At 48.4% G+C, this 22,961-nt stretch overlaps 2 protein-coding genes across 57 annotated transcripts in view; one reads left to right on the top strand and one right to left on the bottom strand.

Annotated features, from left to right (window-relative positions):
* Positions 1-4,218, bottom strand: part of DCUN1D2 (defective in cullin neddylation 1 domain containing 2) — a 39,027-nt gene extending 34,809 nt beyond the window's left edge. For 9 of the 19 annotated variants that reach the window (XR_012426623.1, XR_012426622.1, XR_012426624.1 and 6 more), the window contains exon 1: positions 2,566-3,616. Coding sequence is in view for 6 of the 19 variants with exons in the window: in XM_074021519.1 (XP_073877620.1) it covers positions 2,566-3,465 (900 nt within the window). In the remaining 13 variants the exon portion in view is untranslated. Of the gene's footprint in view, positions 1-2,565; positions 3,617-4,084 lie in introns of those variants that run through there. The other 10 variants (XR_012426626.1, XR_012426629.1, XR_012426630.1 and 7 more) reach the window with 3 other exon arrangements.
* Positions 3,010-22,961, top strand: part of TMCO3 (transmembrane and coiled-coil domains 3) — a 60,535-nt gene continuing 40,583 nt past the window's right edge. For 7 of the 38 annotated variants that reach the window (XR_012426619.1, XR_012426614.1, XR_012426615.1 and 4 more), the window contains exons 1-7: positions 3,212-3,444; positions 6,919-6,985; positions 7,860-8,382; positions 11,708-11,887; positions 13,637-13,828; positions 15,426-15,554; positions 17,140-17,232. Coding sequence is in view for 31 of the 38 variants with exons in the window: in XM_045377562.3 (XP_045233497.2) it covers positions 7,939-8,382; positions 11,708-11,887; positions 13,637-13,828; positions 15,426-15,554; positions 17,140-17,232 (1,038 nt within the window). In the remaining 7 variants the exon portion in view is untranslated. Of the gene's footprint in view, positions 3,080-3,211; positions 3,445-3,675; positions 4,264-6,918; positions 6,986-7,859; positions 8,383-11,707; positions 11,888-13,636; positions 13,829-15,425; positions 15,555-17,139; positions 17,233-18,788; positions 19,763-22,961 lie in introns of those variants that run through there. The other 31 variants (XR_012426617.1, XM_074021503.1, XM_045377561.2 and 28 more) reach the window with 11 other exon arrangements.

Here is a 22,961-nt window from a genome sequence, read left to right on the forward strand (position 1 = left end):
GGTGGTTCCACAAATTCGTGGACGTACTAAACACCACTGAATTGTACATTTTAAAATAGTTAATTTTATGTTATGTGAATTTCACCTAAAAAAATTCAACATTGTACCCTTAGACCCTCCAAGACTAATCAGCCAAACAATATACTCTTCGGTGACTGAACTATTTAACCAGCATTATACAACTGATGACTCCACATCAGGAAATCTGGAATGTGGAAATTTGGAAGATATGATGGTGTCTGATCTTGAGCTCCTGCCGGTCACCCCTTGAAGCCTCCCCTAATATGTGACAACACCGTTACACTAGCAGCCTAATTTCTTAGAACTCTAGAAGAACAGATGCAGGAGCACATGGATCCAGGCCATTCAAAGTGGTTTTGAATCATTACCATTAGCTACAGAGTGGACAGAAGTTGGTATCGAGAAACACGAAGATTCCCCTGCAATCTACTCAAACTGCCTGATGTCACAAGATACTCCAGCAAACCCTGAACCACACGGTGGTGCCAAGGCACTGGTTCTGAATGAGCAAGAGAAGCTCTGGGGTCTAGGCTTAGCCCATCAACAGGCCTCTGGCCAGTCAACAAAGCTGCAATCATTTGATGTCACCCCTTACAGGTTCCTCCATAAAATAACAGTGATTAAAGCAAAGATCGATAGCCAAGTCTAAAGACTACGTGCTTCATGTCCAAAAGTGACTAAGAGACCCAAGTTGCCTCTTGTGAAAAAGGGAACTGGCATAAAGCTTCTTAGGAAACAAAAAGGCTCGTCAACTAAAAAACTACAGGGGAGAGCAGGAAGCCCTGAGTCTCTCTAGACAGGACTGAACCCAGGTCAAACTAACAAAGGCCCAGATGCTGGCAGGAAGCTTTGAGTGCACCCAGACAGGACTGAACTCAGGTCAATCTAATCAAGGTCGACACACTGGAACTAGGACAGCCCTTCAAGTGCACAACCTTCACTGAGGCTTACCATGTCATGCAAGTTAAATTATTAAGGGCAACTTTTAAAGTGTGTACATAGGGCGGGGGGGGGGGGGCATTTTCTAGGTTTCACTATTTTATTCTGTTAAAATGTACACAATTCTTGAAATAAAAATCTGGACAATCCAGTGGAAGCAGCAAATAAAATCTCTAAACTATGAAAAAGTCTCAAACACTTTAATTGTGACCTTGTGAAAAACGACTCATATAATCTGGCACCAAGGATACCCATATGTAAAAGGGAAAGAAATTACTCTTAAAATGTCCTTAGAGTCGACTTACAAGGGGCTGGCAGGCCAATCATGTTGATCAAATAAACTACATAAGCTTATGGATCACTTTGACTCTGTTTTGGTATACAGCACGCTAGAGGGAGGGGGAGTTAAATTCATCCCTGCTCTTGGATCTCCAATCTCGGCAGCAGGGGAACGCTCCTCTCCCGCATCCTGAACATGGTCGTTTTCCCCAAGCTAAGTTCCTGTCCACTCTGCCCCTTTCGTCCTAAAAGCTGGAGCGAGCGATCTCCACCTGCCCAGGTGTGCATCCTAACTCATGCTACCTCGCTCCAGCCCGGCCTCCGCAGTGACCCCTAAGGGTCACAAAAGCCCGGCTGCTGCAGTCAGTGGGACCTTTTCAGCTGCTCTTTGGTCAGCACTGCTGATGGTTCCTTCCTCCTTTAAAGTCCATCCTCTTGGTTTCCACACATTCTAGTCTCCTGGTTTCTCCTACTCGCCCTTCTCCGTCTCCTTTGTGGCTCTTCTCCCATCCTGAAGTTTGTCCTCACCCTCCACTCCCCTCTACACGTTACCGTGTCCCTTCGCCGGTGGCTCTCTGGGCCTTAGCCAGGACAATCTTTCTGCTCCTATATGTCACCATCGCCCACCACTAAGGGTCCGTGCATTCTGTTTCTTCTGCCTGGAGCTGCATAAGGCTGGCTGCCCCTGGCACCTCACTTTTCCTCTGGCTAATTTCCAGAGAAATTCTCGAGTTCAACTCACACCCTCAGCATTTGACACCACTCCCACACCCGCATCCTACAGGTTCCTGGAACCCGTGCCTTAGCCCTTGTCCCAACTGTGGTTAAACAGTTGTGCATCTGGTGCCTGTCTCCCCTGCTGGGGCATCAGCTCCCTCAACGCCAAAATCACGCCCGGCCCAGCACCAGTCACCCCCAGCAGCACCCTGCTGGCCTCTGAATGGATGTGGACTGAATAAATCCCATCCATCACCATGGTTTCCACCACATTTCAAACTGATGTGCACCTCCAGCAGCCTCACTCCTGGGCTGCAGAACTCTACCAGCTCCACAGACGCACAGCTAGGGCCACGCTACAGCCCCCTCCAGGCCCCGCTGGAGCCCCGCTGCGCCTCCCCTTCCCCTCCCAGCGGCAGGGCCTCCCCCGCGAATCTGCGCTTCTGGTGCATTCCTTCCTTGCGCTGTTCTGGTCAACAGCCTCAGGATCTGCACAGACGCCCGCAGGAGCAGCCGAGCCCTCGCCTGCCTCGACTGCCCGTTTCGGAGCCGCCCTGGGAAGCCCGCGGCCTGGGTTCCCGCTCGGGCCCGACCCCTGCCCCGCGGCACCTGCCCTCCGCTCACTCCCCGGCGTCCCTCGCGGCTCCGGGTCAAACCCGCGCTCTCCGCGGTCCCGCGCCTCCGACGCCGCCGCTCCCGCTCGCGGGCCCCGGCGCGCTCCTCCCTCGGATCCGCCCGGAACGCCCCGCGCAGCTCGCTGGGCTCGGCCTCCCTAGTCCAGCGCACCGACCTTGGCGCCCGACCCCGACCCCGACCGGCAGAGGCGACGTCGGCCCACCTACCATCTCCCCCGAGCCGCCGGCGTCTCGCCGGCCCCGGCCTTCTGCGCAGGCGCGGCGGCCGCTCCGCCCTCGTCCTCGGACCGCCGCGGCCCTGGGCTACGGGGCACTGGCAGGAGCCGGCCGCGGGGACTCCCATTCCCGGCATGCTCAGCGCCGCCCGGGGGTCGACGGGAGCTCGCGTCCCGTCGCCCCTGCGCGTCCCGGCCTTTACGAGGGCCTTGGCTCGCCCCTGCGGAGTCCGACGCCGCCCTGCAGCTCCCAGGCCCCGCGCCGGCCGGCAGGTTCTCTTGGAAGGAAGTGGGCGGTGGGTCGGTGCACGGAACTCCACCTCCCGACGTGCCCTGCGCCGCCCACGGCTGACGGGACCCGCCCCCGCCCCGCCTCTTAAAGGGGGCCGTAAGTGCGGCTGGGCCGGAGTCCCGGGCGTCGGTGCTGGGCGAGGGCGGTGCTGGGCAGGGCGGCGGCCGCTCCCTCCCGGCCCTGGTCCCGCCTGGGAAGGGATGCAGGGAAGCCCTTGGGCGCTGCGCTCCGAGGCAGGAGACGGCGTCCCCCTCCGCCCCTCGACTCCTGGCGCCTCAGAGCCCGGCCCAGGCCGCGGAACGGTGATGCTCGGGCCGGACGGGCGGGCGCGGCCTCCTGCGTCCCGGTGAGCGCCAGGCCCGTCCATCCGGGGCTCTTTCCCGGGGGTCCCCTTCCTTCCCTCCCTCCCTGGGGCTCCCCTCCCCTCTCTCCCTCCCCGGAGCCCCCTTCCCTTCCTCCCTTCCTAGTGGTCCCTTTCCTTCCTTCCTTCCTCCCTTCCTTCCTCCCTCCCTCCCTCCCTCCCTCCCTCCCTCCCTCCCTCCTTCCCTCCCTCCCTCCCTCCCTCCCTCCTTCCCTCCTTCCCTCCTTCCCTCCTTCCCTCCTTCCTTCCTTCCCTCCTTCCCTCCCTGGGGCTCCCCTCCCCTCTCTCCCTCCCCGGGGCTCCCCTTCCCTTCCTCCCTTCCCAGTGGTCCCTTTCCTTCCTTCCTTCCTTCCCTCCCTGGGGCTCCCCTCCCCTCTCTCCCTCCCCTCTCCCTCCCCGGGGCTCCCCTTCCCTTTCTCCCTTCCCAGTGGTCCCCTTCCTTCCTTCCCTCCCCGGGACTCCCTTCCCCTCTCTCTTTCCTCGGGGCTCCCCTTCCTTCCCTCCCTTTCCGGGGCTCCCCTTCTCTTGCAAGTGCTGTCTCTCGGGGTCGGGTGGTCTTTGTGGCCTGGGGTCCCGCTCCTCCAGGCCTTGCCCAGGCGCTCTTCGCCGAGGCCCACGTTCTAACCTGGAATGGGACCTGCGTTCCCATCCTGGCCGCGCGGGTGGACTCGGGGCCTCCAGGGCCGGCGGCGGAGATGCAGCCCTGTCCCTGGCGCCCCTCCTGTGGCTCCTAACGGCTCCTGGTGTTGTCCATGAGGCGGGGTGTGGACGCCTGCGCAGGGAAACAAGATCGCTACGCATCGGGTCCTTATTCACTGCCTGTTTTTCTGATTGTTCTGTCTTCCAAATTTATCTTATTTACCGGTTTTTCCAAAAGGAGTGTCTTAATGTTTGGAGTACTTAGTGAAATATTTGTGGCTTTTTTTCCTACAGGCTTGACTTAAATATTCTGAAGCTTTTTTGTTGTTGTTGAAACAGAGTTTTGCTGTCGCCCAGGCTGAAGTGCAGGGGCTGGTCCAAGGCTCAAGCGATTCTCCCGCCTCAGCCTCCCCAGGAGCTGGGGCCACAGAGGGCACCACGCCCGACTAATTATTTCATTTTTAATAAAGACGGGGTCTTGCTATGTTACCCAGGCTGGTCTCTAACTCCTGGCCTCAAGCATTCGCCCACCTCAGCCTCCCAGAGCCCTGGGAATACAGATAATTGTGGCATAATACAGCAGTGGCATGAACCACCGCACCCGGCCTTAGGTAGAATTTGAAAACCTTTTCATTTTGAGATGGTTGTAGATTCATATGAAGTTGTAAGGAGTAATACAGAGAAATCCTGCAGAGTGCCTTTATCCTGTTTTCTCCAATGGTAGCACCGTGCAAAACCATAGTATACGCAGGAAATTTTCTTTGATTAAATCCCCTGACCTGTTGAGATCACACCACCTATACACGCACTAGTGAGTGTGAATCTACGCCTATGTGTCTTCTCAATAAAATTGAGATTTTTTTTCACTTAGCCTTGAGATACATCCGCATTGTTATGTGTATCAATAGCTCAAGATACAGAAATTCTAAGAATTCATTATTAAAAAAGTAATCCCAGCACTTTGGGAGGCTTAGGCGGGTGGATCACCTGAGGTTAGGCGTTTGAGACCAGCCTGGCCAACATGGCGAAACACCATCTCTATTAAAAATACAAAAATTAGCTGTGTGTGGTGGCGGGCACCTGTAATTCTAGCTACTCGGGAGGCTGAGGCAGGAGAATCGCTTGCACCCGGGAGGCAAAGGTTGCAGTGAGCCAAGATCATGACACTGCACTTGAGCCTGAGTGGCAAGAGCAAAATTCCGTCTCAGACAACAACAATAAAAAACACATTACAGGAATCCAAAGTGTCTTTTTAATAATTAGAACAGCTAAAGATGTTTACTAATTTACTCAAAAAACATGCTACAATTTAGTAGTCCATAGGATTTTGGAGGCAAGTTTGAAGGTAAAATGAGATGAGTTTGAATAAAGGGTGATTTGTATTTTAAGGGTCCATAAATAATTTGTTTCATGTTATGAGTAAGTTTCAGTGGGATATTTTAGTATAACTACAACTAAAATCCTCAAAGATTTCTCATAAAAATTAATAGGTCCCTTAGAGGGACAACTGATTTTAGGAACCTGATTGAGGAAGGAACCAGAAATGAACATAGAGGTGTCATTCACACATGAGCTGTGTGGAAACTTATTTTTCTGAAGCATAAAATCCGTCAAAGAATCACTTTTTGGGATTTTTTTGGGGAACTGGGAAGTATGAGCTAAGCATCTCAGATTTCTGTCTTGGTTCTGGAAAATACTAAAAGTGCACTTCTGAAGTAGCTGTTGATTTCTTTAGCTCCCTTGGACCAACCGAGAGAAGCTTAGCAATTGAGTGAGTCATTAAAATAACAGCTCAGCTATATGGCTAGGCGTGACTAAATGATTGCCTCATTGTTTGTTTTTAAGGTGGTAAATGTGTGCTTAAGTTGTACACGTGTACTTAAAGTTGTATTGAAACTAACATAACATTGAGTGATTGGAACAGCACATTATCGTTTATTCTACCATGTAGGAAGTTACCTGTTCTAGGTAAGCGAATTCTTCGTGGAGTGTGCTTCACCTTTTGGGAGTCAGTCTCCAAGAATGTTTTAAAATTGAACACTTTCTAGCCAGAATATAGTCTTTTCTTGGTGACTTTTGCTTGTGATTCTGATCAGTGACGCCTGTCGTGGCCCTCACTGAGTGGTCTGGCCTCCAGGCTTTTTGAGTTCTCCTGTTTGTTTTGCATCAGGTTTGTCTCTTTCTGCCATTTCGTGGTTTGGGCAGAATGCTGCCTCCGGAAATGCCTGGTCCTTACTTTTGCTGCAGCTAACCTGCCTTGCCTGGGAAACTGGATTAAACCAATTAGAATTTGGGTTAGCAGTGGAAAGTATAGATATATAGATACACCTTTTAGTAACCAGGTTTCCAGGTCGGGGAATCTTTGGAATATGTGATGGTTGAGTAGGAATTCCTGACTAACATTCCATTGGATGCTGCTATGAAGAATGGTTAGGTTAATATTTTGTTGTTGTTTGCTTTAAACCGTAAATCTGCGTAAGTGGTAGGTGTTGGTTTTATTGCCTTTTTTGGCTCCTTGTGACTGGTGAGCTCCTAGAGGCCAAATTCCACTGACTAGTTTATTACTCCTTCCTTCCACAGTCTCAGTTTCCCGCCTCTAAGCTCATTCTGCCTTAGTGACCTTTGCTGGCTGCTGTCTCCACCTGCTTTCCAAACAGTGCTCCTGTCTGGGCACCCTGCCCTGCCCTTGCTCATCACCACCCGGACGCCACGGCTGCAGCCACGCTGAAACCGTCCGCATTCCCCAAGCAGTAATGTTCAGAAAGCAGGTTTCTGTCTGTGCTATTCCTTGCCAGAATGAATTAATATATATTGTTTTAGGTCTTCCTAAAGAAAGAAAGAGAAGGAGACTGAATTGGGATGATAACAGAAAGTTCTAGAGATCCAGGTATTGTGACATACATATATATATTTATTTATTTAATTCTTGACATCTTGGTAGCACTTGACTGTAGACTGACTTTGGAAATGTGGCAAAATTTCAAATGATTTTAGGAAGCCTACAGAGCTAACATTAGCTCAGAAGATTTCGTTTCTGGAGTGATGTTGAGCGTGATGTCCCCAGGCAGCCCTCTGACCTGTGAGGGGAAGTTGATGGTATTGATAACATGCTGTCTCTTTTTTTTTTTTTTTTTTTTTTTTTTTTTGAACTGGAGTTTTGCTCTTGTTACCCAAGCTGGAGTACAATGGTGTGATCTGGGGCTTACTGCAACCTCTGCCTGCCGGGTTCCAGCGATTCTCTTACCTCAGCCTCCTGAGTAGCTGGGATTACAGGCGTGTGCCACCAGGCCCGTATTTTTAGTAGAAACGGAGTTTCACCATGTTAACCAGGCTGGTCTCAAACTCCTGACCTCAGGTGATCTGCCTGCCTTGGCTTCCCAAAGTGCTGGGATTACAGGCATAAGCCACCATACCTGGCCAACATGGACTCTCTTAAATAGACTTGTTTTCTGTCTTTTGGACTTGGTAGAGTTTGTAGAGATACGAGGCTGTGTTCTCAAAAAAAAAAAAAATTACCTTTAATCCTTTCTGTAAAGATGTAACTGACCTTTAATCATCTCAGCCCTTCACAAGGCACCATACAAGGTGCATCAGCATTCAGTATTTGATTTTAATCTCAGTGCGATAGTTTAGATGTTGATATTTATCTAGGAAAAATGGTATTTTCTTCAGAAAGGTATCAGTTTTCCGGATCTGATTATTTAATATTTCGATCACTAGTAATGAATCGTTGTTTATATGTGACAATAACTGTTTTTCAGCTGAAATGTGTATCTGAAATGCAAGCTCACCGGGGCAGAGACCTGTGGATTGCCGTACGCTGCCCTCCGACCCCGCATCATGAAGGTGTTGGGAAGAAGCTTCTTCTGGGTGCTGTTTCCGGTCCTTCCCTGGGCAGTGCAGCCTGTGGAGCACGAGGAGGTGGCGCAGCGTGTGATCAAACTGCACCGCGGGCGAGGGGCGACCGCCACTCAGAGCCGCCAGTGGGTCCGGGACAGCTGCAGGAAGCTCTCAGGGCTTCTCCGCCAGAAGAATGCAGTTCTGAACAAACTGAAAAATGCAATTGGAGCAGTGGAGAAAGACGTGGGCCTGTCAGATGAAGAGAAACTGTTTCAGGTGCACACATTTGAAATTTTCCAGAAAGAGTTGAATGAAAGTGAAAATTCCGTGTTCCAAGCCATCTATGGACTGCAGAGAGCCCTGCAGGGGGATTACAAAGATGTGGTGAACATGAAGGAGAGCAGCCGGCAGCGCCTGGAGGCCCTGAGAGAGGCTGCAATAAAGGTCAGTCCTAGAGAGGGAGAGGGAGGGAGGAAAGGAGGGAGGGAGGGAGAGAGAGAGAGAGGTGAAGAGAGAGGGAGAGTGCATGCCCACATCCGCATCCTAGAGAGGACCCACCTGGAGCTGTGGGAGCAGATGGGAAGGGAAGGTGTGAGTGCGGCTGATGCCTCTCAGGTGTTGTCTTTCATAGGAAATCACATCTAGAAAAGTCTCTCATGTGAGGGAGAATCTTTTCTTTTGCATAATACTGTAGTTCTTACTTCTAGGAGCCACTCTCATACTTTTCTCTATGGAGAAATCCCCTGGTAATTCAAAAAGTTACTCAAGTTGTCCTAGTAAACTGATGTAGAAATAAATATAACTTAAATCAGCATTTTGATGAGTTTCTGACAGGAGTTCCTTTTAGTGTGAAGTTTGACTTTTCTTCAGTGTCATACATCGAAGATAAAAATATTAAAATTAGTTTTAAACTAATGTATGCATTTAAAATTAAGGACTTTGACCAAGGGTGCTTTTAAAATGATGAGAAGTTTCTGAACTTATTGCATCAGATGTTGTATTATCTATTTACATTTTTTAAAGCCATCATTTCTTGAGTACCTCTTCTATGGCAAGCATCATGCCAAGCCCTTTTTTTTTTTTTTCCGAGACGGAGTCTCGCTCTGTAGCCCAGGCTGGAGTGCAGTGGCCGGATCTCAGCTCACTGCAAGCTCCGCCTCCCGGGTTTACGCCATTCTCCCGCCTCAGCCTCCCAGGCCCTTTCAATGTGTAAAGTATTGTGTCATCTTCATAGAAAAACCTGTGGTATTATTACACAGCATCAACATGAGAGAAAATACAGACATTAAACTTTTTTTACCAAAATATATTTTGGAGGGGAGAAATATCATCAGGCAAATGGATAAATCAAGGTTTTCAATAATACTGATTTATTTGTCTTCCCTGTGTGATATGTGCATGAGCTGCTGTGACCCTGTGTATAGTGGAGACATGAAGATCCATTGGTAGGGTCCAGATGTGTGGTGGTTTTATTGTAGAGAAAAAACATGAGTTTGAGTAACATTGGCTACCAATATGCACAGTTCATAACACATCAACAGTATTTTAACATACACTAGTTATTATTTCCTGTGCCGAGATTCTCCAGGTGCTGGTAAACCAGCTATACTAGCCCTCCAGTCACGTGCTCGACCTGCAGCTGTGTGATAGACCTGCAGCTACGTATCAGATCTGCAGTTGTATGTCAGTCAAACCTGCAGCTCTGTGATAGGCCCCCGGCTGTGTGCTACACCTATAGCTGTGTGTCAGGTCTGCTAGACCTGCAGCTGTGCATCAAACCTGCAGCTGTGTGAGACCTGCAGCTCTGTGAGACCAGCTGTGTGCAAGACCTACAGCTGTGTGTGAGACCTGCAGCTGAGTGAGACCAGCTGTGTGAGACCAGCTGTGTGAGACCCGCAGCTCTGTGAGACCTGCAACTCTGTGAGACCAGCTGTGTGCAAGACCTACAGCTGTGTGTGAGACCTGCAGCTGAGTGAGACCAGCTGTGTGAGACCAGCTGTGTGAGACCAGCTGTGTGAGACCTGCAGCTCTGTGAGACCAGCTGTGTGCAAGACCTACAGCTGTGTGTGAGACCTGCAGCTGAGTGAGACCAGCTGTGTGAGACCAGCTGTGTGAGACCTGCAGCTCTGTGAGACCAGCTGTGTGCAAGACCTACAGCTGTGTGTGAGACCTGCAGCTGAGTGAGACCAGCTGTGTGAGACCAGCTGTGTGAGACCTGCAGCTCTGTGAGACCAGCTGTGTGCAAGACCTACAGCTGTGTGTGAGACCTGCAGCTGAGTGAGACCAGCTGTGTGAGACCAGCTGTGTGAGACCTGCAGCTCTATGAGACCTGCAGCTCTGTGAGACCAGCTGTGTGCGAGACCTGTAGCTGTGTGTGAGACCTGCAGCTGAGTGAGACCAGCTGCGTGTGAGACCAGCTGTGTGAGACCTGCAGCTCTGTGAGACCTGCAGCTCTGTGAGACCAGCTGTGTGCGAGACCTGTAGCTGTGTGTGAGACCTGCAGCTGAGTGAGACCAGCTGTGTGTGAGACCAGCTGTGTGTTAGACCTGCAGCTGTGTGAGACCAGCTGTGTGTTAGACCTGCAGCTGTGTGAGACCAGCTGTGTGTTAGACCTGCAGCTGTGTGAGACCAGCTGTGTGTTAGGCATGCAGCGGTGTGAGACCTGCAGCTGTGTGAGACCAGCAACTGTGTGAGACCAGCTGTGTGCCAGACCTGCAGCTGTATGAGACCTGCACCTGTGTGAGACCTCAGCTGTCCAAGACCTACAGCTGTGTGTTACACTTGCAGCTGTGGGACACCCGCAGCTATGTGTGAGACCTGCTGTGTGAGACCTCAGCTGTGTGAGACCTGCAGCTATGTGTGAGACCTCAGCTGTGTGAGACCTGCAGCTGTGTGAGACCCGCAGCTGTGTGAGACCTAGCTGTGTGAGACCCGCAGCTGTGTGAGACCTAGCTGTGTGAGACCCGCAGCTGTGTGAGACGTCAGCTGTGTGAGACGTCAGCTGTGTGAGACCTCAGCTGTGTGAGACGTCAGCTGTGTGAGACCTGCAGCTATGTGTGAGACCTGCAGCTGTGTGAGACCTCAGCTGTGTGAGACCTGCAGCTCTTTGTCAGTGGCATCAGATGATGTCTCGTGACTACTTGGTAATTGAGGCAGTGATGTTCTTCTAGACTCTGGTCCTCTCTGCTCTGGCCTATGTCCCACCCCTTTAGCTAAGAATAAATGTTTAAAAGTAAGGTTATTGATAAAATATAGTTGTGTAAAATACATTACTAAATTCTATTGTCAGCATCACCCATCAGTTCTTCAAATGATTAATGCTGTTGGTTTCTACATGTGTTTTGGAACAGTTTTCCCTTGTAACTTGAATTTGACTGTGCATTGAATTTAGGTGGTAGTTCCACATTCAGGTCTCACATCTGGTTTTAAAGTACTGCTGCACTCACACACGATAGGCCTGGAGCACAGTCACTATTGAGTCAATGAGTTTAGTGTGGATGGATGACCTACAGATACTACATTTACTTTTGTGTAACAAATGTTTCTTACGTGTATTCATGTACATACACGAAAAACTTTCCCTAAACATTTGGTTAAGCTCAGTTGTGTTTGAATAACTAGGACACGTGACTTCCCTAGCTGACCAGAGTTAAGTTATTGACGTATGAACAGGGACATTTGACAAAGAAAGCAGGAGGACTGATTAAGAAAGTCATGTCATAGCTTATTTCTTAATATAGCTCACTCTTCTTTTCTTGCAAATGATTAGGAAGAAACAGAATATATGGAACTTCTAGCAGCAGAAAAACATCAAGTTGAAGCCCTTAAAAATATGCAACATCAAAACCAAAGTTTATCCATGCTCGACGAGATTCTTGAAGATGTAAGAAAGGCAGCAGATCGTCTGGAGGAAGAGATAGAGGAACACGCTTTCGACGACAACAAATCAGTAAGCGTTCCCAAACAGCTGCTGCTTCACCCCCGAGCCGCTCGCTGATCGGAAGACGTGTTGTTGAAATTGTTCACATGTATGTTTTTAGTGTAGATTGAAAATGAAGACAAACTAAGACGCTTCTCAGTCATAGAGAAAATAATTTGGTCTTGTAGAAGTCAGCTAATTATCCTTTACTTTAACACCGACAGTCAGTTCCGCTCCTCAGCAGCTTGTCTGCATTTTCCAGAGGCCAGATGGATTGGGACACTGGGCCTCTGGTCTCAGGACAGCCTGGACAGTGGGTTTTAATGCTGATCTACTGGGACGTTAGCAGAAACGGGTCCCAATCCAGACCCCAGGAGAGAGTTCTTGGATCAGGGCGAGTCCATAGAGTAAAGTGAAAGCAAGTTTATTAAGAAAGTAAAGAAACAACAAAAAAGGCAACTCCATAGGCAGAGCAGCCCTGAGGGCTATTTTTATGATTATTTATTGATTACATGCTAAGCCAGGAGTTGGTTATTCATGAATTTTCTGGGAAAGGGGTGGCATTTCCTAGAATGGAGGGTTCCTCCTGTTTTAGACCACATAGGGTAACTTCCAGATGTTGCCATGGCATTTGGAAGCTGTCATGGCGCTGGTGGGAGTGTCATTTCACATGCTAATAGATTCTAATTATGTACAGTGAGCAGTGAGGACAACCAGAGGCCACTTTCATTGCCTTCTTGGTTTTGGTGGGTTTTGGCCGGCTTCTTTACTGCATCCTGTTTTGTCAGCAGAGTCTTTGTGGCCTGTATTTTGTGATACCAATCTTGCCAACCTCCTGTCTCATCCTGTGACTAAGAATGCCTGTCCCTGAAATGCAGCCCAGTAGGTTTCATCCTCATTTCGCGCTGCTTGTGTTCAAGATGGAGTTGCTTTGGTTTGAACACCTGTAACGGGAACAGTGAACTTCTTACAGAAAATGATCTTCATCTGTGAAGCAGGAATTCAGGCTGCTCTTTTGTTGTAGCATGTTTAAGATTCTAAGAAAAAAAGTGGGACTGATGGTGAAAATTGACTGTGGGTCTTGATGAGGACTCATGAAAGGGTTGGGTAATAAAAACAAATCAGAAAAAGATTAGAGAAGAAACCGGAGAGAATAAAAATAGAGTAGAAGAAACAAGGTGTTTTAAAAATCTACTAATTATGGAATTAGAGGAGAACTCCTAAGTATTTTAAGGGCTATGAATTTCTTGAAAGAATGGTAAACTAGGCCGGGCGCGGTGGCTCAAGCCTGTAATCCCAGCACTTAGGGAGGCCGAGGCGGGCGGATCACAAGGTCAGGAGATCGAGACCATCCTGGCTAACATGCTGAAACCCCATCTCTACTAAAAAAAATACAAAAAACTAGCTGGGCGAGGTGGCAGGTGCCTGTAGTCCCAGCTACTTGGGAGGCTGAGGCAGGAGAATGGCATGAACCCGGGGGGGCGGAGTTTGCAGTGAGCCGAGATCGCGCCACTGCACTCCAGCCTGGGTGACAGAGCGAGACTCCGTCTCAAAAAAAAAAAAGAAAAAAAAAAAAAAAGAATGGTAAACTAGATCTTGGAAAGTAGCAGAAATCCTAAACCTATCCATTCTTAAATTACTTCTTTAATTGAAAAGTCATAATTCACTGCTAATGAACATTGATTGATACATTTTTAACATTCTTCTGTGTAGCATTCATTCCCTAAAAATTGAAAGCATTTAATGGATTTTAATTGCATAATACTATTATTCTTGCAGGTCAAGGGGGTCAATTTTGAGGCAGTTCTGAGGGTGGAGGAAGAAGAGGCCAATTCTAAGCAAAATATAACAAAACGAGAAGTGGAGGACGACTTGGGCCTTAGCATGCTGATTGACTCCCAGAACAACCAGTATATTCTGACCAAGCCCAGAGACTCAACCATCCCCCGTGCGGATCACCACTTTATAAAGGTAGTGAGTCATGGCGGGATGCCCACCTTTCCCCTACTTCCGGGTTCATGGTGTCAGTACGACCAAGCTTTATCCTCCGAACATGATACTGAGGTGCACAGCCTTCCGTCTAACAGATTTTACTAGAATTCCCTGCATTTTCTGTGATTTGAGGCATCTTCCCTTAATTTCTATTTTTTTTTTCTAAAGGAATAAGATACTTTAATATTTAAAATGAAAGTTAATTTTGTCTTGGGGAATTTGGAAGACTTTGAAATTAGGAGTTACTGTAATGGGATTAAAACTTTAGTCATCTAAAAACCGTTTTCACTAAAATTAAAAATCCTTAAAAGGCAGAGAGGTCTTGGCTAAGGAGTTGTATGTGGCTTCATGTAACCCTGGGGTACAGAGCATGAAAACCCATTCAGCAGTGCCTGGCCTTCCAGATGGAACTGGATTCAGACCTGTTTCCTCCCCGGAACTCGGTCTAGACAAAGGCTATGCAGGGAGGTACTTGAAGCTGAGAGCATCGTGGTTCGGGTGGTCACTCAGGAGGGAGTGGCTTGGCCATGACAGGTGCAGCCCCTCAGGGAAGCTTGGTACACTGTGTATACTGTCAGGTCTCCAGCAGAGACTGGAGGTTTGTACAGGAGCAGAAACCAAGCCAGAGAATCTAGGCTCAAAGATGGTGCTGTTTCAGGCCAGAGGAAGAGGACCAGCCAGAGAGAGAGGTGGACACGATGGAGTGGGTTCCGTGAGGACTGGGGCTGCCGAGTGATGCTGTCAGGGCCCTCCAAGAAGGGGCGGAGATCTCTGTAAGGCTATTCTTTCTCCCTTTGTAATGAATAGGCAATTTCTAGGGAGAGGTTTTGAGACTGTAAGTATCCTGCTCCTTGCTGACCTTCAGGGCTGCAGGCGCAGCAGTGCCAGCACCCACTAAAGATCCTGCCTGCACCCGTCATGGCGAAGCCATGTGAATTACAATTTGGACACCAGCACTGAGAGTCTCCCAGATTAGAAAACTCAGTGGAATTCTAGGACTCAGAATTCTTAGAACACTCTTAAGGGGCTTAAGCAAAACAAAAAGTTTGCTAGACAGTCAGCATCCACGTGCTCTGCATCCTCAGTTCAACCAACCATGGATGAAAATATTCAGAAAAAAGACTGAAGAATAACAAGACAATAAAAAATACAAACAAAATATGACAACAATTTCCATTGTGTAGGCATCATGAGTAATCTAGAGGTGCTTTAAAGTATACAGGAGGATGTGCTGGGTTACATGCACATACCATTCCGTTTGGAATCAGAGACTTAGCATCTGAGGATCCTGGTACGGGGGCTGGGGAGGATCCTGGAACCACTGTCCCAAGGATGCTAAGGGGTGACTGTAATCTTTAGGCCATGAAAAACTCACTCCATCTATTCCCAGAATACACTCTTCATGTTTTCAGCTTCTCTGGAACCCTCAGCATGAGGAAAATCGGTGGTTTTGTCTTCGCCCTTCATTCCCATCAGATGAAATCAGGGAACTACGTCCTGTTCTGCGTCTCAGCCAGCCAGCCCTCTTCCTATCATGTTATCTTACACGTTTCTTATTTATTTGATTCTTCTTCAGGACATTGTTACCATAGGAATGCTGTCCTTGCCTTGTGGCTGGCTATGTACAGCCATAGGATTGCCTACAATGTTTGGTTATATTATTTGTGGTGTACTTCTAGGACCTTCAGGACTGAATAGTATTAAGGTAAGAACAAAATTTAGTTGTTTTGGTATCTGTTTAACAGAACATAAAAAGAGAATTCCTGAAGACTAAAAAGTGTTGAATGTGATTAATGAAGATACCAGTTTTGTATAAACCATTTCAAAGAAGATGTCCTTTCAGGTGTCATGGGAAGTCTCTGAACCCTCAGGAAGTCGCTGTGCCTGTTACTGAAGGGGCGGTGTTACTGGAGACAACGACCCTGCTCGTTTCTGTTAGTTTTAAGGAGTCCATTTCCAGTAACATGCTGGGCCAGGTTGTTCAGACTGCCCTTCATGTGCCGAATACAACCAAAGTGCTGCATTCACTGTATTTTTTTTTTTTTGAGACAGAGTCTCGCACTGTCACCCGGGCTGGAGTGCAATGATGCAATCTTGGCTCACTGCAACCTCCACCTCCCGGGTTCATGTGATTCTCCTGCCTCAGCCTCCTGAGTAGCTGGGATTACAGGTGCGCACCACCACACCTGGCTAATTTTTTGTATTTTTAGTAGAGACGGGGTTTCACTATGTCAGTCTTGAACTCCTGACCTCGTCATCTGCCCACCTCGGCCTCCCAGGGTGCTGAGATTACAGGTGTGAGCCCATTGACCATGCCCGGCCCACTAACTATCTTTAAGCATCTCACTCACAACACATGGGAAAGTCGATGAGCCCCAGTCGAGGCAGCGGGCAGTGGGGCTGTTTGCTAGGCCCCGTCACGCTGATGGCACTTCTGACAGGGAGGAAAGGTTCCTGAGCTTCCAACTGTCTCCCCGCAACACTCACAGTGCGAGCAGCGTGGAGAGCGGGTGCCAGAGTGGGTGCCGTGAGTCCCACCGTGGGGAGGCGTGTCAAGGGGTGGGACGGGGAGAAGTGCAGCCTGCTCCCTCCAAGCCTTTTTCCCTCTGCTGCTGGTGGAGCCTGGGACCAGGCCCAGGAGCCCCAGGGCTTTCTCCAGACTGCAGGGCGGCAGGAGGAGTCTGAGGAGCTCCAGCCCCGGCTGGTGAAGAGGAGCGCGCCCAGCACCCTGGGCTTGGGGAGCAGCTGGCTGGCAGGGGAGCTGCAAGCCCACGTGTGGGGGCTCCCAGGACAGGGCTCGCTTTGGCAGAATGGCCTCTGGGAAGAACGGCTATTTCAATTTGGTTTTTGGAGTAGGTCTTTTTCACGTGATTCAAGTATGAAACACCAGAGGTGAAAAATCACTTCCTGCCCTTTGCAAATAAAAGCAAATACAAATTTCTTTCCTTCTTTTTCTTAATAGCAAAGGTGCTCATAAACCAAGAAATAAGTTGAAATACCTGAGTAATATATACAACTGGATGCTGTAAAAATTATAATTCTTAATAAATCAGCTAAATCATGGAAAATAATGTAATTATAAATAGACCAAGATAAAAATCAGAGCACATACTAGCCAAAGGGAGAAGTGGTTAATGGAAGAAGTATACTGTGTGATTACTGTGTGTGTGTGTGTGTGTGTGTTTTGGATACTTCCACCAGGCATACTAGGACATGATTGTTTAGTTAAGTATACTTAATATGTTAAACCTGTAAAATTATATGGTTTGATTTTTTTGTGTGTTTTTCAGTCTATTGTGCAAGTGGAGACATTAGGAGAATTTGGGGTGTTTTTTACTCTTTTTCTTGTTGGCCTAGAATTTTCTCCAGAAAAGCTAAGAAAGGTAAGGACCTCATCAACCCATTACTGCCTCTAAGGGACTTCACATCATGTGGTTTTGGTTCATATACTTTTAACATTTGTTGATGAATTCACTATCAAATTAAATGTTTTTAGAATAGAATATGGTATTTCAGTTTGATGTTATTTTTGAAACAAATTCAGAGAGATGAAGAACATCAGGTTTGAAAGCGTAGAAATTCAATGAAGAATTGGCATTAGGCTTCTCGTGCCTAACTTCAGGAGGGATCTGGAAAGTAACGTGTGTGGACTTTAACAGATGGTCCCTCCCAGAAGGTGGCAAGTCTGTTAGAGGGTCAGATGTCATAAAGGTTGCATATTCAGCGTGTTACCCTAGAAGAAACTTTGTAAATTGGAAGTGAGTTAATTAAAAAACACTTTGTTTTTCCACAGACACGCACAGAAGGGGAAAGTAGCTGATGAAAGGCTAGGGTGGGGAGAGAGAAAATGAACACTGTTGGTAACAAAAAAGAACCCTGTGAATTAAGATCAGATACCATTTTGCCTACAGTGCTAGCTGGAAAACTAATATCAACTTAGCAAAAGTTTTTAAGCGGATATGAGCTGTAATAGGCATTCTTGAACCAGATTCATGAGAATCACAGCTGTATACCCTTTTTGTTTTGTTGGTTTTTTTTCCATGAAAGACTTGGTCATTTTAAACAAAGTGACTTAATTTACAGTGTCTGGTTTGCCTAATCACTCAGCCCTCTCGTGTTGTATTTTTTTTTTAATTTTAATTTTTTTTACTTCAATAGGTTTTTTGGGAACAGGTGGTGTTTGGTTACATGAATAAATTCTTTCGTGGTGATTTGTGAGATTTTGGTACACCCATCACCAGAGCAGTGTACGGTGCACCCAATGTGTAGTCTTTTATCCCTCACCACCCCCCACCCTTTCTCCCAATCCCCGAAGTCGAGTGTGTCATTCTTACGCGTTTGTGTCCTGGTAGCTTAGCTCCCGCTTAGGAGTGAGATCATAGGATGTTTGATTTTTCATTCCTGAGTTACTGCACTTAGAATAATGGTCTCCAGGCCGGGCGCAGTGGCTCAAGCCTGTAATCCCAGCACTTTGGGAGGCCGAGACGGGTGGATCACGAGGTCAGGAGATCGAGACCATCCTGGCTAACCCAGTGAAACCCCGTCTCTACTAAAAAATACAAAAAACTAGCCAGGCGAGGTGGCGGGCGCCTGTAGTCCCAGCTACTCGGGAGGCTGAGGCAGGAGAATGGCGTGAACCCGGGAGGCGGAGCTTGCAGTGAGCTGAGATCCAGCCACTGCACTCCAGTCTGGGCGACAGAGCGAGACTCTGTCTCAAAAAAAAAAAAAAAAATAATGGTCTCCAGTTGCATCCAGGTTGCTGCAAATACCCCTATTTTGCTCCTTTTTATGGCTGAGTAGTATTCCATGGTATATATAATACCACATTTTTTATTGGTGGGCATTTGGGCTGGTTCCATGTTTTTGCAATTGCAAATTGTGCTGCTCTAAACATGTGTATGCAAGTATCTTCTTCACATAATGACTTCTTTTCCCCTAGAAGTGGGATTGCTGGATCAAATGGTACATCTACTTTTAGTTCTCTGAGGAACCTCCACGCTGTTTGCGTTAGTGGTTGTACTAGTTTACATTCCCACCAGCAGAGCAGAAGTGTTCCCCTTTCACCACATCCCTGCCAACATCTCTTCATTTTTTGGTTATGGCCATTCTTGGAGGAGTAAGATGGTATCACATTGTAGTTTTGATTTGCATTTCCCTGATCATTAGTGATGTTCAGCATTTTTTATGTTTGTTGGCCATTTGCCTATCTTCTTTAGAGAATTGTCTATTCATGTTCTTAGCCCACTTTTGGATAGGATTGTTTCTTTTTTTTCTTGCTGACTTTTTTGAGTTCTTTGTCGATTCTGGATATTAGTCGTTTGTCGGATGTATAGATTGTGGAGATTTTCTCCAGCTCTTTGGATTTGTACACTCTTTTTGGAAAGCTGTCTAGCAGTTTGACCTTAGAGCTTTAAGATGTGCATATGCGCCCAGTAGTTCTTCTAGGTCTCTCTCCAAAGGAAAGAATCAAACATAAGTTTTTTAAAAATTTAGCCACAAAAGGTTTCACCTCCTCATTGTAAATATTTAAGAAACAGTGGAACCAGTCCCGAGTGTCTAACGGCCAGTTGAACTGTGGCATGACTGCTGATGGAGTGTTAGGCAGCCACTGCAAAGTCGCAGGAGCATCAGCAGCAAAGCAAACTATCGGTTAGAATGCTAAACTTGAGGGAAAGCAGGAGCATGTAATGTGACCACGGCGATGTAGAAGCAGCACCAGTACATGGGGGAAAGTGGGAAATAAACGACGACCGCGGCGATGTAAAAGCAGCACCAGCACATGGGGGAAAGTGGGAAATAAACGTGCCGGGTAACCATGGTGACTTCTGGTTTCTTCTCCATATTTTCCAAATTTTCTGTAATAAGCTGTCAATACTTTGTCATTATAAGGAAAAATAAACTTTTCTTTTAAAATCTTGTGTTTACTTTCAGAAGTTCACTCTGATCTCACTGGCATGTTTTCCTTTATACTCTCGTGCCATTTGCTTCCTCAGTTCATCCTCTTACCTAGAACTTTTTGTTTTCTTTACCCTTCTGTTTTTCCACTAAAAGCTCCATTTGTCCATCTTCTCATTGCTCTCCCTGTCCTGTGAACACTCCTGAAGACACACAGCCTCATAAGGCGTTCCGAATTAACTTTAGGGTGTTCTCCAGGTACTTGGCATCTTTTTATATTTCTTGTAAATTGTTAATTTCTAAGCTCAGTGATTAAAGAGAAGTCACCACTCTCCTGGGTCCCAAGGAAAAGCGGTGCCATCCTTGCCGTTAACCCTGTGGAGGGAGTGTTATGGGGGGAGGATGAGGGGGCGTGGGCCGCGTGGCTGCCCGGCCTGTGGAGGAGCCTGTTATGGGGGGTAAGGAGGTGTGGCTGTCCAGTGCCCTGTCTCACCAGCGTCCCACGAGTCTCCATAAAAACATGAGGCCTCCGTTTCATGGTGCAGCATGGGCGTGTGTGTGTGTGTGTGTGTGTATCTGTGTGTGTGTAATTTAGAGACGTTTACAGCAAAGGGCAATTTAGGGCAGACCCTAGGGGAGGTGGGAGGGCGACATTCTGGCTATGCGGCAGAGCCTCAACAAGGTACTTACTGCCTGGACATGTGCTTCCTCTCCTATACAGTGAGGGATCTAGAAGACTCCGGTGTCTTCTGGCCCTGTGTTTTCATAGTTTGTATTTTTCTCCACTACAGTATTCACAGTTAATAAAAAATAATATTGTATAACGTAACGTTAAGATAATTGTAAGCAGCGTGAGAACGTGCTTCATCAGGGCTGCTGTCATCTCAGTGGCGCTTCCGAGGGTTTGCACCCGGTTCTGAAGTGCCTGCTTGGTGGTGTAGACTCGGGGGCTCGGCAGGAGCCTGGCGTTCCCTGTTAGGAAGTTGTGCTCAGCTGCCCTGCGTGGTGACAGTCAGATGATGGAAGGACACTGGTTTGGGACTCAGGAGACATCTATGAAACTCCTTGTTGACCCCGATTGAGTGGCACTGGGCAGGGTTCCTTCTGTGTCTGGGATGTGCGGGTGTCTCGGCGCTGACGAGGGTCTCCCGGTCCAAACTCCTCCTCTCACCCGTTGCTGAGCCTGTGCTGCTGTCCCAGCGGGAACCCTCGGAGTCTGGCCCCACCCTGGTTCATGGAGACGGCATCCCTGGTTCACGGAGACATGACTAAGCAATGTGTTTATTTTCCCCTTTTTATTACTCAGGTGTAATATCTGGCCGAGCTTTAGAACAGCCTGAGATACCCGGAGTCACTTTTCTGAACTGATGAGCCTCCTGCCACGTGGGTTAGCTTGCACACCCCACTTCTGGGTGGGAAAATAATTTCCTTGGGTTTTTGAAATGTTAATACTTGCCAGAAGGCCCCTCTTAGGACTTCTAAAAATATGATTAGAAACTACTCGGAACGCCGAGGCCCCGAAACCGCGTCACGCGTCGTGCTGAGGAGAGCTGCCCGCTCAGTTCTCTCCCTTGTCACCGCTTGCTCTTCTAGCCGGACTTCAACTGTTCCTTCAACTTGATCACATAAGAATCTGTCAGTTTCTGCCTCTCTCTAGATCGTTCATAGAGTCATTGGGGTTGGAGTTTCATTTACTTCTGTCTTGTATCTTCTCTGTCCTAACTGCAAACACCTGTTGAGCACCTGCAGCGTTCCGAGCCCTTCAGGGGCTGCTGGGTGAGGCAGGGTGTAATGTAGATGTGCCTCTACCCTGTGGCTTGTATTGTGGGATTTCAGGAGAATGTGTCTTAGAAGAGGAAGAAGAAGACAGCTGAAGAGGCGGTATTTGAGGCTGGGGTCCTAGTGCAGAGGAAGCCGGGGGTGCCAAGGGGCCTCCTGTCAGTGCCACCTGACCTCCAGTGCCTCCTGACCTCCAGTGCCTCCTGACCTCCTGTGCCTCCTGACCTCCAGTGCGCATGCAGCCACCTGGGGGCTTGCTGACCCACAGATTCTGACCTGGATGTGCCTGCAGGTGGGGCTTCTGATGCGTGCACAGGTCCCATGTTGAACGGGAAGTTTCTTCCTCTCACCTGTGCCCCTGTGGCCTTTCCTGGAGCCGTTTCCCACGGTGGTGTCTCAACACCTTGCTCCCAGGGCCCTCCTGGCTGGAATGTGCGGTAACACAAGATAATAAGGTCAGGTAAGTTTCACCCTGGTAATGACCTCAGAGATAACAGTCTTGCCTGTTCTCTATAGATGTGGAAACTAAAGCTAGAGAGATTGCTACCCACTTGGCGCATGGCGAGTTAGCAGCAGATCAGGCCTCAACTCCGTGTGTCCCTTGAGGGTTGGGAAGACCCTGAATCAGAGCTGGTTAACACTGCTCACAGGAGTAACCCCCGAGCCCGTGGCCTCCTCAGGCTGCAGCCAGCATGGACGGCATGGTGTTTCCATTGCTCCTCAGCTGTGATACTTGGAAGAGGAAGGGTGTGAGATGCGCGTGGACGGCACAGCGTTTCCATTGCTCCTCGGCTGTGATATTCGGAAGAGGAAGGGTGTAAGATGCGTGTGGACGGCACGGTGTTTCCATTGCTCCTCAGCTGTGATATTCGGGTGTAAGATGCGTGTGGACGGCACGGTGTTTCCATCGCTCCTCAGCTGTGATATTCGGGTGTGAGATGCGCGTGGACGGCACGGTGTTTCCATCGCTCCTCGGCTGTGATACTTGGAAGAGGAAGGGTGTGAGATGCGCATGGACGGCACAGTGTTTCCATTGCTGCTCAGCTGTGATATTCGGGTGTGAGATGCGCGTGGACGGCACAGCGTTTCCATTGCTCCTCGGCTGTGATATTCGGAAGAGGAAGGGTGTGAGATGTGCATGGACGGCACGGTGTTTCCATTGCTCCTCAGCTGTGATATTCGGGTGTGAGATGTGCGTGGACGGCACGGTGTTTCCATCGCTCCTCAGCTGTGATATTCGGGTGTGAGATGCACGTGGATGGCACGGTGTTTCCATCGCTCCTCGGCTGTGATATTCAGAAGAGGAAGGGTGTAAGATGCATGTGGACGGCACGGTGTTTCCATTGCTCCTCAGCTGTCATATTTGGGTGTGAAATGTGCGTGGACGGCACAGTGTTTCCATTGCTCCTTGGCTGTGATACTCAGAAGAGGAAGGGTG

The sequence above is a fragment of the Macaca fascicularis genome, chromosome 17 (assembly GCF_037993035.2).
Source record: "Macaca fascicularis isolate 582-1 chromosome 17, T2T-MFA8v1.1".
NCBI classification, from domain to species: Eukaryota; Metazoa; Chordata; class Mammalia; order Primates; family Cercopithecidae; genus Macaca; species Macaca fascicularis.